We start from the raw sequence: 18,146 nt of genomic DNA on the forward strand, positions 1-18,146 counted from the left end.
ATAGAACCATCCTCCCAGCTTCTGGCAGATCCACCCTCTGGGCTCCAGAGGCCCCACCTGCTTGACTCCTAGTGCCTCTGCCCTACTGAGGTCATGGCAAAATCTTGGACAGACTGAGTCATGTAACTCTGCTGTGGCAGAGGCCACACCCATCACCGTCCCTGAAACATGACTGCACCTCCCCCTCAAGGGAGATCTACTAGCCCCATCCTCTTGGCACTGCCAGGGCCTCTGAGCATAACAGGCAGCTGGCAGGCAGAGGCAGCTGGAGGCAGATCTTGTGGCACTTTTGCTGGCCTTCCCCCACACCAGGTGGTGTTAAAAGCCCGCTTTGTTGTGCAGCTTGGTCCTTCCTACGTACCCAAGCTTAGCAGAACAAACTGTGGATCACTAGTAGCTCCAAACAGGTTGCCAAGGGTCGGGTACAGAGAGCATCTGACATTGGTCTGCAACAGAGTCCCTCCCAAGATTCCCCAGTGACCAGATTCAGACAATATCAGGATCCAATAAACTTCACAAGAAAAATCTTGACAAGCATCAAACCCTGCTGAGGTGAATTCTGCTTCATATCGTAAGCACCTGAACAGCAGCTAACATGCCATGGCTGGGGTTGAGCCTCATAGTCAGACAGCCTGAAGGTTGATCACACACACAAACAAGTCAATAGCAATCAATACTCAATTACAACAGGAGGGCCCACATAAACCACACAAGGGACATTCCTGGAGCACCTACCTCAGGTGATCAAGGTGACTGTGCCACTGGATCCCACAGGACACCTATTTCATAAGGCCACCTTGAAGACAGTAGTCATAGCAATCTATCTAATACAAAGAGGCAGGCCCCAAAGGAAAGAACAGGAGAAATCTCCAGAAAAAGAACTAAATGAAATGGAGACAAACAATGTATCAGATAAAGAGTTCAAAACAATGATTATAAGAATGGTCAAGGAACTGAGAGAACTACAACAGCATGAAAATGGACATAGAAACCATAAAAAAAGGACCAGTTAGACATGAAGAATACAAAATCTGACATCAAGAATGCAAGGGAAGGAGTAACAGTAGGTTAGATGAAGCAGAGGATTGAATCAGCAATTTAGAAGACAAGGTAGAAAAAAACACCCAGTCAGCAGAAAAAAGAAAAAACAATAAAGACCTGGCTGGTGTGGCTCTATTGGTTGAGCATCGTCCCATGCATTAAAAGGTCAGTGGTTTGATTCCTAGTCAGGGCACATGCCCGGATGCCGGCTTGATCCCCAGTAAGGGCCATGCATGAGGCAGCCAGTCAAAGATTCTCTCATCATTGATGTTTCTACCTCTCGCTCCCTCTTCCTTCCTCTCTGAAATCAATAAAAATATATTTTAACAACAACAATAACATCTCGGCCCCGTAACCTGGCTGGCCCCACCCCAATTGGGGGTGGGGCTGGCCAGCCAACCTCCCATGTCCCCTCCCCCCGCCGGCCGGGCCCCATCAGCCCCCATCGGGCTGGCTAGACCCCACCCATGCACAAATTTGTGCACCAGGCCTCTAGTTTTTAACTATAATAGTAAGAAACATATAGTACTTACTATGTGCTAGGCTCTGTTATAAATACAGATACATATTGTAACCCACTTAATCCCCACAACAACCCTGTAAGGTAGGTACTATCTTTACTTCCTGTTCCACAAATAAGGCACCTGAGACCCAGAAAGGGTAAGAAAACTTGCCCAAGTCCCACAGAAGGGGGTGGAGCCTGGTCCTTGCCTCTGCCTGCCATGGAAGAGCCAAGTTCTGCTATGTCTACTGTAACACTGGAGCTGAGGAGTTTTAATGTGACTGCTTTATTCTCCTTTTGCTTCTATTTTCTTGGGGAAATGTTTAAATAGTTTAAAAAACATATTAGAATTTATTTTTCTCTAATTATGGGAATTTTGTGAGTGGTCTATGCTACATGGCATGCTTCTAATAGCTTTAATATCTGCTAATGGTATGAGGCCCTGTCTCCGGTCTCCATTTAGTAGAATATGCTTTTGTTGTTGAATTCTGTTGTTGACTGACATTTGCTTGGCATTGTATATCACCAACTCTAAACAATGTCAGCAATAAATATTTGTGACCTGAAAAGGCAGAATCTCTTCGAGCATTCATGGCTTGTCTATGTACTGTTTTAGATTACCTTGTGATCAGCTCTGGCATTAGTGCATGATGATAAGTGTATTGCTGCACTTTCCAAAAAGGGTTATCTCCTATTTCACAAAGTTAAAATCAAGCTTGAAAGTTAGAGGGCTTACGTGATCTTTGAATAAATTTTTAAAAATAGCAGTTTGTCCAGATAGTGTTGCTCAGTGGTTGAGCATTGACCTATGAACCAGGAGGTCAGGGTTCAATTCCCCTTCAGGGCACATGCCTGAGTTTCCAATTGATTCGGCCCATCTCTCTCATCAATGTTTCTATCTCTCCCTCTTTCTCCTTTCCTCTCTCTCTAAAAATCAATAAAAACATTTAAAAAATAAAATAGCAGAGTTGTTTAAAAGTTATTATTAGAAACACTTGACCCATGCCACCTAAAGCTGGTGGGACCCTCTGCCTTGCCGCCTGCTCACAGCCTCGCTTACCATGCCATTGGAGAAGGCGTTCAGCCCCACACCTTCCAACAAAGAGTAAAAGATCTCTGACTTATCTGAGAGCAGCATCCAACCAAACTCCCAGTGATAAGAGAATGATACAAGAGTGGGAAGCAGCCCTAGCTGGTATGGTTCAGTGGATAGAGCATCGGCCTGCAGACTCAAGGGTCCCGGGTTCAATTCCAATCAAGGGCATATGCCTGGGTTGCGGGCTCGGTCCCCAGTGGGGGGTGTGAAGGAGGCAGTCAATCAATGATTCCCTCTCATCATTGATGTTTCTATCTCTCTCTTCCTTTCCTCTCTGAAATCAATAAAAATATATTTAAAACAAGAAAAAAGAGTGGGAAGCAGCTTCCTGTCCTGGATAAAACCAAGTATCTTGTGCCTGATCATGTCAACATGAGTGACCTCATCAAGATAATTAGAAGTCGATCACAGCTCAATGCTAATCAAGCCTTCTTCCTGTTAGTGAATGGGCACAGCATGGTAGGTGTGACCACATCGATTTCAGAAGTGTATGAAAGTAAGAAGGATGAAGATGGATTCCTGTATATGGTATACACCTCTCAGGAGACATTTGGAATGAAATTATCAGTGTAAGACTAGAAAAATGAATCTGTTCTAGAATTTTTTAGACCCTTACCAACGGGAAAAAAAAGGGATGTTACCAACAGATTGATCAGTTCATCTAAATCACAGGTGACCAAAACAGTAGTGTCCTGCCTAGGAGTTTTAGAAAGTTGTTTTTTGCTTTAAGCAGAAAAACTGAGTTCCAAGTGAGCACATTCAGCTTTGGAAAACTGTATTATTTAATCTAGGCTGTCTTGTTTTAAAGTTTAGAAGTTGACAAACAAAATACTTTGCATTCTAAGTTACCAATAAAATAGATCTTCAAGTCTTTTAATGTTCTTTCCCCAATAGGAACTTGCATTTTGAACATTCAGAGAGAGTAAGTCAGAACCTGCCAACTTTTTATTGAAGAGTTTCTATCCAACTAGAGAAATCTCAAGCATGGCCCCCAAAACACATTTGGCATAGTAGTTTGCAAAAAGCAGGCTAAATGGAGGTGTAAAAGAAAACGGTGAATTGCTGTTAAAGGGTCCTGATTCCTAGCAAGTATACCCACGGCAATGCTCTTGCAGTGTTAGGAAGTTCTTATTTGGTTTGTTCTCCAGACAGTAACATACATAGTATCACTGCTCAGTAGGAACCTTGAATAATTTATTTTGGTCAAGTTTCTCAGAAGGTCCAGAGGGGGGAAAAAGTGACATTTCTTCTGTTTTGAATATTCTCTGATCAAGAGCTCAAACTAATAGTGCTGCATTGGTAAATAAATAAGCACTTGTATCCATTTTATTCTTTAGGACAGTGGTAGAAAGTACAGAACCCTGCAGATGATCCATGTTTTATGTTAAGTGTGTGACTACAATATGTTGTTTAAAAGTTTCCACGTTTTTAAGAGTATTTCAGTTATCATTGTTAGGTCAAACAACCTTCGGAATTCCCCCACTCTAAGTGCATGTCAGTTGTGAAGAAAACAGTAAAAGGAGATATATTCTCTTCACATATATTAATGTCAGAAGTTAAACATTTTCCAAGTCTAACCAGGATAATCAATACTTCCTACTACCTGCATGGTTCATTATTTACTGTTTTCATGGGAATATCACAAAAAGATCACAGGCCACTTTACATGTAGCAGGTCTTAATTTGCCCTTATATATTTAGAAGTGTCTAGAATACCTGAGAAAACACCCACTCTTTTTCTTGCCATAGCATAATTTGATTAAAGAATCTGATTAATTATCACTGTGCTACTGGATGCTACAATGCAGTGTCTTGTAAATTTATTTTACCAGTACAAGATTTTCTTGTTGTGGACAATACTATTATCAATGCATCAATCACCCACCTTAAACAGTCTCCTTGACACCTTTTTCTCTGCCACCTCTGACTTTAGGCTATTTCAGCAACTATTCAGACTTAATTTTAACCAAGGAAAAGGAAGCCAAGGACAAGAAGGGGAAGTAAAATTCAAACTAATTCATTTGTTACTTATTCATTATCCTAATAAGGAATCGATGGAAGGGGAGATGAGACAAGTAATAGGTTTAAAAAGTTACTTAGTGGTGTAAACTAATTTATGACAACTTTAAATTCTACCACAACTGATGACCTATCTTGCTGGGGGCAGGAGAGTCTTCAATAGTATAATAGTAGAAGCTCTTTCTTTTAAATAATGCAATCAACACCCACAACCTCAATTTAAAATACATTCTAATTAAAATCTCTCTAGTAGGTAGGTCCCTAAAGTGTCCTTTGCTCTTTCTTTTTTGGTCCCCCTCCCCCTTTGCTCTTTCTTAATTTGACTTACCACACTAATGTCAGAAGCATGATTTTGGTGACACGAGCACCTGCATGTTATCAGTGGAACTTCAACATTCAGACTGGAATAATGCCAATGAAACACAAACATGCCATTTAGCAGACATGAGAAATAGGGAAACAACCTTGGTTAGGAGTTGGGAGACTTGTGGGCTGACACTTACTGGTCATGTGAATTGATTTACTCACCTAACTTATCTGAGGCTCATTTTTCTCATTAGTAAATTGAAGCTAAAAATCCTTGCCCTGCTTATGTCAATGGTTATCATGATGATTAAATTAAGTAATTTATGTGACAGTTTTTTGCAAAATTTTATGCATATTGAAACATGAAAAATTTTAAAGGTCATTAAAATGGTTGGAAATTTAAAAAACAGCAGCAGTGTGGACAGATAAAGTGAATGGATATGTAAAAGTTTACTATAATGTAGTATAAGTCTCCAAGATGGTACCCAATGAACCATTTCTCCTGGTATTTGAAGAAAGATATAATCCCCTTCCTTTGGACATGGGCTGGCCCTGTGGCTAATTTTTCATCAATAGAACATTGCAGAAGTGATGCTGTGTGACTTTCCACGCTGGATCATTAAAACCTTGGCAGCTTTAGCCTGGACCTATAGATGCTTGCTCTAAGGCAAACTAGCTTCTTTATAAGAAATCCAAACACCCTAAGGTGTCATGCTGTTAGAAAGCCCAAGCTGGCCAGGAAGAAAAGTGTAAGAGAGAAAGAAAATCTCTTCTCCCTCTACCCATCCAAAGTTCATTGACTGGGACTCTGTCAATTTGCCTGCCAAAAGACAGATTAACAAGAGAATAATAAATAAAAGTGTATTAACACAAGTCTTATACACTCCTACCTGGATGTTGTCGGGGTGCTCAGAGATGAGTAACTCAAAGAGCTAGTTAAAACTCGGGCTTATATAGCATCTTAAGAGAACCATAAAATTTTAGAGAAGTGACAAGACAAAGGTAAAGGATTTTAAATTGCTATGGCAGCAAATTGTGGGAAGGAAAATATATGGAGGAACTAAGATAAGGGCTACTTAGTAAAGTTGGTTATGTATATAACAGGTCTGAGAGTTTTTATAATCATGAAAGATCATACCTCCTCCAAGATATTTAGTTCCATCTTTAGGATGATAAGTCTCTCAAGTTGTCTCCAGTGATTTACTTTTGTTTTCTTGGTAGAGAAGGAAGGGGGAACCACTTTACAAATTAAGGTCCCACTTTTAGACATATAATGGGAGTCCAGAAAGAGCTTTTCTTGTCTACACAGGGTGGGGCAAAAGTAGGTTTACAGTTGTGAGTACACAAAACACAGTTTATTTTTGTATTATTATTTATTAATTATTGTATTATTTCCCATACAAACTATTGTAAACCTGCTTTTGCCCCACCCTATATTTGCTTCATTTCGAATGCCTGCAGCTGAAAATTATCCTTATATCAAAGTGGCACATTTTGGTGTAGTGTATTATGCTTCCCTTCAGGGGCCACTTGGAAGGAGGGAGGTTGGGAGGGAGGTTGGGAGGGAGGGAGGGAGGGAGAGAGAGAGAGAGAGAGAGAGAGAGAGAGAGAGAGAGAGACCTATTTCTTGCAGGCATTCCAGATGAGCCATCAACTATGTGAGTGAAAAAACCATCTTGGGCATCCAGTTCAGATTAGTTGCTGTCTGGCTGCAACCTCATGAGAAACCCCAAGCAGGAACCACTCAGCTGAGCCCATTCAACCACAGAACCAGACAAATATATGTTGTTTTAAGCCAGTAAGAGTGGTCTGTTATGCAGCAATCGGTAAGTAAAATATATAGTATTTTGTTTTTTTCATTTTCATGGAAGGCTTATCGAATTAGTGTAGGATTTTATAAGACATTTAGGACAAAGTCACTGATATATATCAGGACCTACTTTATTTGATTTGCTGCTTCTTGACAAAGACACATTGTCCTAAAAAGTACATTTCAAGGGGCACTGGGAAGAAAATATCTAGTGAATTAATGCTAGGAAAAAGGAGGGGGGGAAATCTACTTTCAAGCTACATTTTTGTTGCAAATGCTTTGGACAATTGCATAAGTTATGGTTTTTCTAAGAACAAACTTATTATTTTTATTTATTTATTTTTAAATATTTTTATTGATTTCAGAGAGGAAGGGAGAGGGAGAGAAAGTGAGTAACATCAAAGATGAGAGAGAATCATCTATCAGCTGCCTCCTGCATGCCCCCTACTGGGGATCATGCCTGCAACCAGGGATGTGCCCTGAAATCAAACTGTGACCTCCTGGTTCATAGGTTGATGCTCAACCACTGAGCCACATCGGGGCCAGATTTATTTTTTTAAATGTATTGTTCTCTTATGGTTTGATTTATGGCTGATCAAGATTACCCTAATGATTATATTTTTAGTTAAAGTCAGGTTTGTTGAGATATCATTTATATACAGTAAAATTTACACTTTTCATGTGTACAGGTCTGAGAGTTTTGATAATCACAAAAGATCATACCCCCTCCAAGATATAGAGTATTTCAATAACCCCCAAAAGTTTCCTTGTACTCCTTCATACTCAGTCACCTCCTTTCATCCCCAGCCCCTGGTAACCACTGATCTGATTTCTGTTCCTATAGCTTTGTCTTCTTTACATTGTCATATAAGTGGAATCACATAGTCTCTTGTGTCTGGCTCCTTTCACTTAACGTAATGCCTTTGAGATTCATCCAAAGTAATATTCTGTTCCTGCACCAATTACTTCCCTTTCCCTTTATGTTATTCTAAGAATATGCAAAGCTGTGAATAGCTAAATAAGTCATAGGGTCATTGCAGTGTTTCAGGAAGTTTTGTCTGAGGATCACCTACATTGGAATCACCTTGAGTGCTTGTTGGACTCTCAGACTCAGACCTATGGAGTCAGTGTCTGAGTAATGTGTGAGCAACCATCCCCATGTGACTTTTATGCACCACCAAAGGCAGAAACCCTCAGGTATTCCAGTGGACAAGAATATCAGAGTTAGATGGTTCTGAGTTTGAATCTAGTACTGACATTTACTAGTTGTATGAACTTGGGCAAATTACTTAAACTGTCTGCACCTATTTTTTCTTTTGTACTTGTAAATAATTTATTTACCAAATATTTTTGAGCGCCTATTATATGACAGGCACAGTTCTAGGAACCAGGGTCGCAGCAGTGAATAAGATAAAGTCCAATCCTTCGTGGAACACAGCACAGGATAAGTGTTTAAGCACCTAAATATATGAGAAAATTTCAGATAGTGATACTCTAGAAAATGAAACAGTTTTGACATAGAGGGTACCTTAGTTAAGATACAATGTAGGCTGTAAGTTAGTGTACTGTGTTTAGCATTGTCACAAAGGTTCTGTATGGACTAGTCATGCAGGGGTGGGCAAACTTTTTGACTCGAGGGCCACAATGGGTTCTTAAACTGGACCGGAGGGCCGGAACAAAAGCATGGATGGAGTGTTTGTGTGAACTAATATAAATTCAAAGTAAACATCATTACATAAAAGGGTACGGTCTTTTTTTTTTTTAGTTTTATTCATTTCAAATGGGCCGTAGTTTGCCCACGGCTGGTAGTGGATCTTAGCAAGATCTTCTCAATGTAAGCTGAGTTTTCAGCATCACAAAAAATGTAGTACCAATCTTGATTCTTATTTGAAACTGCAGAGAAATTATGTCAACATTCAACCGCTAGTATGGCATTCTAACTGAGAGGGTCCCATGAGCTGGCATTTCTGGCAGAGTTTATGCTCATGCATTCCAGATTTGAGAACACTTCATCACTTCTGGGCCACTGTTCACGGCCTTTCTGAGGGACGGAATAAAACCAAGTCTTTCTCTTGCATCGTTTTATCTCTAAAGCCAGTTCTGGAACATAAAAATGTATCTCATCTTTTCACTCTTCCTCAAGAATAGAGACTGAAAAGAAATACTAATTTATGGGACAGCATGCCCTATTGTTAATTTTTTTTTTTTTAACCTCCTTGGTGGCCATGGATCATTTTGAGGCTTTTAATGAACATTGTGGATCTTCTCCCCTAAACACTGCATAGAGGGTCAGTTCTCCGCCTCATCTTAGTGGCCCCGTCTGTAGTGTTTGCACAATAGATTGCTCCCTCCACTCTCGGCTCTCCTGTCCGGTCCCGCCTCAGTCCTAAGGAACCTCCTTCAACTCCATCGTCGACTCCGCCTCTGCGACTAGCATCGTCGGGAGGGAGGAGCCAAGGGCGAGCCCGGAACGCAGTTACCCGACCCTGTGGCCCGCCGGAGCGCTGAGGGAGGGGAACGCGTCAGGCTGAAGAACGGAAGCGAGAGGCGGGGGACGTGTTTGGCCGTGGACACGCTGTTCCCGCTCGCTGTTCAGTTTGTTTCTGGGCGATGTTTCCAAGAGTCACAGCGATCCTCCCTCTTCGCCCCCTTTCCCGCCTCCCTTTGTGTCCTGGAGGCCCAGAGGCGGCGGCGGCTGCGACTGTGCTCCTCGGCGCTCCGCACGGACCCGTCAGGTACCTCATCTCCGCGCTGTTGGCCCCGCACGTCTTCCGGCAAAACCCCTGCCCCCTCCAGCACGTTCAGTTATCCTTCTCCCGCTTCCTGCGCTCTGTAACCCGCGGGATCTTAGAAGCCTTTGCTTGAAATTTGAGGAAAGGGATATCCCAGGACTTGCCCAAGGTCATAGTGCCCGTGGGAAACAGCTGCAGGTGCGTCCCGGGTCTGCTGTCCTGTGCTCTTCTGTGACACACCGCGCCTCTAACTACTCGCCACCTTCCCCCTCATTTTATCCAGGCTCCGGAAGCGAACTTTCATTTTTTGCCTCCCAAGACTGTGACGGTCTCTTTCCTGGCCCTGTTGATTCTTCACTGTGTTACTGAACGTGCTTGCAGTGCGCCAGCACTAATGTTAAGCCCGAATGGGCCGTCCTGCCATCACGGAGCTTCCAGCCACACCAAGGAGGACATTCAAGTGCAGTAATAGCTGAGCTGGCACAGGCAGCACAGGACGCTCTGTTAATGTAGACAGGTGCTGAGCGGGCGAACAGGGACACCTAACCATTGCAGGAGAAGTTCAAAGTACCCTTTCTGGGAAAGAACCCAGAAGTAATCTGAAGGCGGACTCAGGTGGGAATTAGCCGGACAAGAAGAGGAGTTGTGGCATACTTGGTATTTGTTCTCTGGGGACGCTCATGCCATGGAAACTTAATTATACTGCACATATTCCGTGCAGTGCGATTTTGGGCCACCGTGTAGGCACAGCGCTAAAGCGTGCTGGTAGCAGTGGGACGGGGGGACTCGGGGTGGAGGAGGAAGTTTGCATAGGTCGGACTGATAGGCTGTGACAGGACAAGGGTGGGATAGTCAGAGCAAAGAGTTCAGCTGGTTGCCTTGAAGGATTAGGGTCCCCAATGTTAACAGAAGAATGAGGAGCAGCTCTGGGGAAGCTTTTAAAATATGTCATGGTTTTTGGAATACAGAAATATCCATTTGTGGCAAGAGGCCCGTTCAATACAGAAATGTGAGAAATGGAAGGTAGTCCGAGGGGAGTTCTTGAGGGCGGTTCTGGATGTGTTGTATTTGAAGTGCTGAGGAGATGCTCTCTGTGGAAACATACTCAGGTGGGAGGTTCGAGCTGGAGGTTTATTATTTTCGTGTTGAGTTGCTTCCTAGACATGATTTTCCTGGTATAAATATACTTTCCATGGCACTATAGCATGGAAACATTGGAGGAAAACATTGAAATACGGGTTATATGTGAGATTCATTCGCCTGATTGCCACTTTTCTGTGACACCTTTAATTTAATTTAACTTTCATGTGATAAATAATAGAGCATTTTCCTAAGTTGAGTAATATGAGGATTATGCAATAGGTTTTTCATTCTAATTAAGTACCTGATGTATTAACCTCTGACATTTATTTTTATAAATAAAATAGTTTGTTTCAGCATTTTTAAAAATAGCCATTTTATTTTTCATTAAAGGGTCCCTAATGTGGCACTACCATTTGCTGGCTTTGAGAATTTGATACAGTTTTAACCCACAGTCTGATGTAGGGTCTTTGAGATCAATTGCATCGGAATCACCTGGAGTCTTGGTTAAGTGCATATCCTTGAACCCCATTCCAAATTTACCAACTAAGAATCTCAGGAATCTAAGTTTTGAATGAGCTCTCCAGGTGACTCATATGACCTCTAAAGGTTAAGAATCATTAACTAAACCTCTTTGAGCAGCAGTTTCTTCTGTAAAGCAGGAATAATAAAATTGTTTGGATTTTAAGGATTTCAATAACATACATAACACAGCTACTCAAATGTGGTCCTCTGACGCCACCATCAGCATCACTTGGGAACTTGTTAGAAAGCAGACTTCAAATCCTTCCCCAAAGCTACTGAATCACAATTCTTTGCTGGGACCAAAGAATCTGTGTTTTAACAAGTCTTCTAGGGTAATTCCTATACATTTAAAAAATTTGAGAAACAGTGCTCTATCCTGTTTGCTTCAAGATAGGAACAATAAATTCTTAGTTACTAATATATCATCAGTGCCTACTACTGTATAGTGCTCAGTTTAAAGTAGATATTTGCCAATTTAATGAGTGACTTTTTATACACTATACTCTCTTACTGAAACTAAAACAGTCATTAGTTTTTAAAGTTCTTTAATATCAAAATATTCTTTTTTTCTGTTCCATTTTAGCTTCGCTTACAAATAGTGATTGGTTAAATGGCGCATAGCTTAATGAGAAAGTTAACCAGCTTAGATAACACCCAGAATTTTTTTAATAGAAAGTAACATTTTTTAGATAGAAATTTATTTATTTTAATGTTGTTTAATTATGACTTTTTAAAGAGGTATTATTATATCATATTAAGAGGAAGGCCTTGGCAGTCAGTCAGATTTGAGTTTAAGAATAATAAATTGAAATTTAGTAATCATGCCAGTGTTTCACAACCTTTTTTTAAATGTCTTGGAGCACATAGAAAGTGATATTTTTATCAAAGTCTGAGGTGTATGAAAGGAGGCACCAGCAGTCTCAGGCCTAGGTGATCAATATCTCAGCACATCTGTAACCCATTTGCGGCCCACCAGCATGTCTTAGACCAGTGATGGCAAACCTATGACACGCGTGTCAGAGGTGACACGCGAACTCATTTTTTTTGGTTGATTTTTCTTTGTTAAATGGCATTTAAATATATAAAATATCAAAAATATAAATCTTTGTTTTACTATGGTTGCAAATATCAAAAAATTTCTATATGTGACACGGCACCAGAGTTAAGTTAGGGTTTTTCAAAATGCTGATACGCCGAGCTCAAAAGGTTCGCCATCACTGTCTTAGACCTTAGTGAGCTCTGAGCTTCATGACCTTGGGTAAGTTACTTCGCTTCTCTGATTTCCAGTTTGCTTATCTGCAAAATGGGGATAAAATCTACCTTATGGAGTTGATGTGGGTATGAAAAAATTTACCAAAAATATGTTGTCTAAGACTAGGCACATAGTATATGTTTAATAAAAGTTAAATTTGCTGTCATTATGGTTGTTAACAACAACAATAATAAAAAACACTAGATCAATTATGGTGGTCATTTTGCAATATATATATACAAACATTGAATCATTATGTTGTACACCTGAAACTAATACAATGTTATATGTCAATTATACCTCAATTAAAAAAAATAAAAAGGAAAAGGGAAGGGCTTGAATTGAAAAATTTAAAAACACATAGAAACAGTTTTTTCAGTCTTTGCTTGATTATTTTTGCATTGTATTTTTTTCTTTTTTTCTTTAATCTTTCCAGGACAAGAAATTATATCCAAAGATATTTTGGCACTAACAATGCAATCTGTAGCAAAAAAGATGGGCAGTCCATTCCAACCCATGAGATTTCCAAGCAGACAGAGAGCCAAGACAATGTAAAGGAGAATTCGAAAAAAGACTTGCTAAATATCCTTAAGGACATGAAAGTTGAAATAAGCACAGTAAATGTACAAACCACAAAGCCACCCAACAGAAGACCACTTAAAAGTTTGGAAGCTACAACTGGAAGACTTCAAAAAGCTACAAAAGATGCCCCAAAGAAGAGGTAAATGATTTATAGTTTGAATGTTCTTTAAAAGTAATTTCTGAAACTCCAGTACATTTTTTCTTCTAGAAAAGAACATTTTTAGAAATCTTTAGTCCATCTTCAAATTAGAGTGCTTCCTCTCCCCTAAATACCTCTTCCTCTATACTTTTGTTTGGGACTGATAAATACATTCTTTTAGCCTGTCAACCTGTGTCTGCCTTCTACACTCAGCAGTGACTCTTGGCTCTGTGAAGCTTTCCCAGCCCTCCTGTCCCTGATCTCATTTCTCCTTTCTGAGTCTCTATATATTGAGAATCATATGAATACTAGTTAGTCTGTTAAAATTTTCATCTCTCTACTTTTTTTCCTATTGTCACTAACATTTTTTAAAAGAATTTTTTTACTTAATTTTCCACTTGTTTGATTTATCTTCCCTGTTGGGCAGATACCTCTTTAGAGCAGGACCTGTATGCCTCATTGTGTGTTTTTTTCAGGATTTAGAACAGCATCTAAAAGGAATAGATAATGCTTACTGATTTACTATTACCAGTGTTTCAAGGAACAAAATGGATTCACAGATTTGCATTTATGTAAAAGACTCTTTTATCTATGAAATAGAGACATGCAAACTGTTTTAGAAAAACTGCAAACTAAATATCTGCACACAGATCATCCTAAGTGCATTTAGAAGCTGGGTGTGTGACATCTATGCTGAAGCCTTTTGTAAAGTGAAGCTTTTTAAAACAAAACAATCATTATTATATATAACTAGAGGCCCGAAACACGAAATTTGTGCAAGAGTAGGCCTTTCTTCCCCAGCTGCTGGCACCGGCTTCCCTCCCACCGCTGGCAGGCACCCGGGATCCAGGCTTCCCTTGCAGCCCTGGCTTCATCCAGAAGGTTGTCCAGAAGGACGTCCGGGAGGATATCTGGTCGAATTAGCATATTACACTGTTGTTATTATAGATTATATACAATTTACAAACTTTACATCATTTAATCACTTCAGTAATCTGTTTTATCTATGTGGATTTTGTCCCTTGTTCTTCTGATGAATTTTCCAAAGTCTAGACAAACTTGCAGCAAACTTGTCAAAACTCTTAGAGACTTTTGACAGTGCAGGTGAGGGGGAGTGGATGGATTAGTGGAAGGTAGACAGCAATAATTCTGATCCAGACTTGAATTATAGCTCTTCACATCCAGGCAGAATTTTTACATTTAAAAACTTTAAAAATATTAAATTAGAGTAGATGGGATCAGTGAATTAATGGAGGCCAAATATCAGTTTGTAAACAGAGACTCTAATAATTACTTGAGAAATGCTGTTATTATTCTACATTTAAATAAGGGAATATCTGTATACAATCTAGACAGAGGAAAGGGGAGATAATCTAATTGAGAATTTCCCACACTTTCTTACATATGTCTCTGTATTAACTGCAATATAATTGTCTCTTTAAGTTAATTAACAAATCATTTACATCCTTATTTAATTAAAAGTAGCTTCTTGTCTCTGAAGGGCTTGTTTATATGAAATTTCCATTTTAAAAATTCCACCTAGCATGGAATTTTAGTATGTTTTTTTATAACTTTTATATGACTTCTTTTGACTAGTAATTTTCAGTGCTCTGAGCTTATTTGGTGTCTTCAAAATATTGCAATTACTTATGCTTATCAAGAGTAATATATTTCACTAATTATAAGTGCAGTGATATTTTAGCATTTGCAATGTACTTTAAATGGCAGTATTTTATTGTAGTGATAATGTTTTACATGAATGACATCATTGATTTACATAATAAGGTATGTGACTTTAAGATCCCCATCACTGATTTCTCTTAGCAGAATAAACAGGTAAGGTAGATTCCTATTTCCCAGAATGATTTAATTTTTTATTATTTTCAGAACTTTTATGGAATCTCTTATTTTCTACATTATATCACATTGTATCAAAAATATCTCTGTAAAGCATAATTGTGTGGTAGAGAGTAAGCTAATTCAGTGAGTGACCATAATAGGTTCTGAAGGAATACACGAGGCCAAAGTGGTAAGGCATTATAAATTTATTAGGTCATCTGGAGAACAGATGGGCTGAGCCCCCAAATGGTGCTAGCACCCAGGAGTGGGGAGTCAGAGATTTTAAAGGACTCCAGGTGGGCTTTTTCTGAGCGGAGAATTCTCTGGGCTGGTCCTGGGAAGGTCTGGAGGGGCAAGATAATGTTCTTAGCAAGTGGAATGTGGTCTTAGCCAGTGGAATGTGGTCTAAGCAAATGGGAATGTCTGTTGTGAAGTACTCTAAAGGTCAGTTCCCAGGGGAGGGGGTATCGATTCAATGATTTGATCAGACCTAACAGGTCCCTCATCCTCCTCCTTTTAGAAACAAAATATATACACACACACACATACATATGTGTGTGTGTGTGTATATATATATATATATATACATATATATATATATATAAAATAGGTAATGCACACACAAATATATATATAAATACTTACCTAGAGTGAGTTGTTTATTAGCTCCTGACCTGTTTATGACCCATTGTGCTTTTTTTTTATAGTTATACAATTTAATTAACTATTATAGAAATGGTTAAAATAAGTTGAATGCTATGCAAAGATTCAGTAAAGGTAATTTTTGAAATTGCTTTCCAATTAGATATGAATGAGAGAAGCATAAACATTTAGGAAAATTCTACACTCAGATTGCTTTGTAAGCATTTTTAACTTTTTTTTTTTTAATATATATTTTATTGATTTTTTACAGAGAGGAAGGGAGAGAGATAGAGAGTTAGAAACATCGATGAGAGAGAAACATCGATCAGCTGCCTCCTGCACATCTCCCACTGGGGATATGCCCGCAACCCAGGTACATGCCCTTGACCGGAATCGAACCCGGGACCCTTCAGTCCGCAGGCCGACACTCTATCCACTGAGCCAAACCGGTTTCGGCCATTTTTAACTTCTTGCTCCATGTTTCTACTTAAAGAAATCAAAATTGGGAATAGTGGAGAATAGTGTGTGGTGTAGATATAAATGATATATCTTGGAATTGCTATCAGTGGTCCTATCTTCAAAGAAGCTTGGTCTTACATCAACAGATTGGTGAATGAGGTACATTTGTTTTGAATTTTTAAAAATCTGTTTTATTGCTTAAAGTTTTATAAATAGTACATATGTCTCTTTTTTTTCCCCATTGACCTCCCCCTGGCCTTCCCTACTTCCCCCCCTCACCCGTACATGCCCTCACCCCCCACCCTCCATGTCTTGCATCCATTGGTTATGCTTATATGCATGCATACAAGTCCTTTGGTTGATCTCATACCCTCCCCTGCCTTCCCGCTGTCATTTTTTAATTATTTCTACTGTTCCCTCCCCACTTTTTCTTAAGGGATTCCAGATGCACAGAATTGGATTAGTTATCATCTTTAGTTTGTGATGCACTGTCATCATTGCTTCATGCATGGCCTATTTTTATTTATTCATTTTTATGTTAATCTTCACCTGAGGATACTTTTTCATTGATTTTTAGAGAGACTGGAAAGGAGGAGGAGGGGAGATGGAGGAGAGAGAAACATTGATGTGAGAGAAACATTGGTTGGTTGCCTCCCGCTCGGGCAACCTAGGTACGTGCCCTTGATCAGAATCGAACCTGGGACCCTTTCCACTGAGCCAAACTGGCTAGGGCCATGGCCTGCTTTTAAAAGTTTCTTTATTTGTTTCATATATTGAACCACCATTGACATAATTACTGTGTACAACAATTACTGAAGAATTTAGTGGCATAAAAAACATTTTTTATGCTTATAGATTCTGTGGGTCAGCAGTTTGAACAAAGCAAAGGGTAAATCTCTGCTCCATGATGTCTAGGGCCTCAGTTGGAAGATTTGGAAGTCCAAGGGCTGGAATCATCTGAAATTAGCTCACTCGTAGGTCTGGTAGTTGCTACTAGCTGTCAGCTGAGACCTTGACTGGGATTGTTAGCAGAAACACCTACATGTGGCCTCTCTATGTGGCTTGGACTTTATTACTGCATGCTAACTGGCTTCCCATGGCGTGTCCCAAGAGAAAGGGAGACAGGAGAAATTTGCATTGTTTTTATGACCTAGCCTTGGAATCAGATTGGCCTGGCTGGGTAGCTCAGTTGGTTAGAGCATCATCCCCATACACCAAGGTTGCAGGCTTGATCCCCGCCAGGGCACATACAAAAGTCAAGCAATGAGCACATAAATCAGTGGTTCTCAACCGTCCTAATGCCGCGACCCTTTAATACAGTTCCTCATGTTGTGGTGACCCCCAACCATAAAATTATTTTGTTGCTACTTCATAACTCTAATTTTGTTACTGTTATGAATCGTCATGTAAATATGATATGCAGGATGTATTTTCATTGTTACAAATTGGACATAATTAAAGCATAGTGATTAATCACAAAAACAATATATAGTTATATATGTGTTTTCCTATGGTCTTAGGCGACCCCTGTGAAAGGGTCATTCGACCTCCAAAGGGGTCACGACCCACAGGTTGAGAACCGCTGGCATAAATAAATGGAATAACAAATTGATTTTTCTCTGTCACCCCTTCCTCTCTCTCTAAAATAAATAAAAATAAAAAATAAAAAAATTGGATACCACCACTCTCATTTCCTGTGCTGCATTAATTTTTTAAGAGTACTTGCCTTTTATCACAGCAATTGCCAGAAAATCACCTTCACATGTATATATCATCTAAAGGAATGCCGTAGTATAATGTTAAAAGCGTGTATTATCTTGAGTTACTATTCACGACGTCAGTGACAAACACAGTTCAGTGGGGCCTTGACTTACGAGTGTCCCGACTAAAGAGTTTTTTGAGATACCAGCTGTCTCTCCTCCGATTTTTTGCATTGAGTTGTTAGAGTAATTTGAGTTAACGAGCTCCTTAACGAGCTTGGTCTCGGAAGGAAATAACTCGTAAGTCAAGGCCCCACTGTATTCCCTGTTGTGCTCCAGGGAGCCTTAGGGCACAGTTTGGGAACTAAGGTCCTGTTCTACGTGAGTTCTTGAGAGGCGGTGGACCACACCCTTAAGTTTCT

At 39.8% G+C, this 18,146-nt stretch overlaps 1 protein-coding gene across 1 annotated transcript in view; it reads left to right on the top strand.

Moving 5' to 3' along the window:
- The first annotated feature begins 9,300 nt into the window (after positions 1-9,300).
- MRPS31 (mitochondrial ribosomal protein S31) overlaps positions 9,301-18,146 on the top strand; it is a 54,197-nt gene continuing 45,351 nt past the window's right edge. The window contains exons 1-2 of the mRNA XM_036300585.1: positions 9,301-9,509; positions 12,800-13,084. Coding sequence (XP_036156478.1) covers positions 9,385-9,509; positions 12,800-13,084 — 410 coding nt within the window. The 5' untranslated portion in view covers positions 9,301-9,384. The remainder of the gene's footprint in view (positions 9,510-12,799; positions 13,085-18,146) is intronic.

The sequence above is a fragment of the Myotis myotis genome, unplaced genomic scaffold (genome assembly GCF_014108235.1).
Source record: "Myotis myotis isolate mMyoMyo1 unplaced genomic scaffold, mMyoMyo1.p scaffold_m19_p_3, whole genome shotgun sequence".
Classification (NCBI taxonomy): Eukaryota; Metazoa; Chordata; class Mammalia; order Chiroptera; family Vespertilionidae; genus Myotis; species Myotis myotis.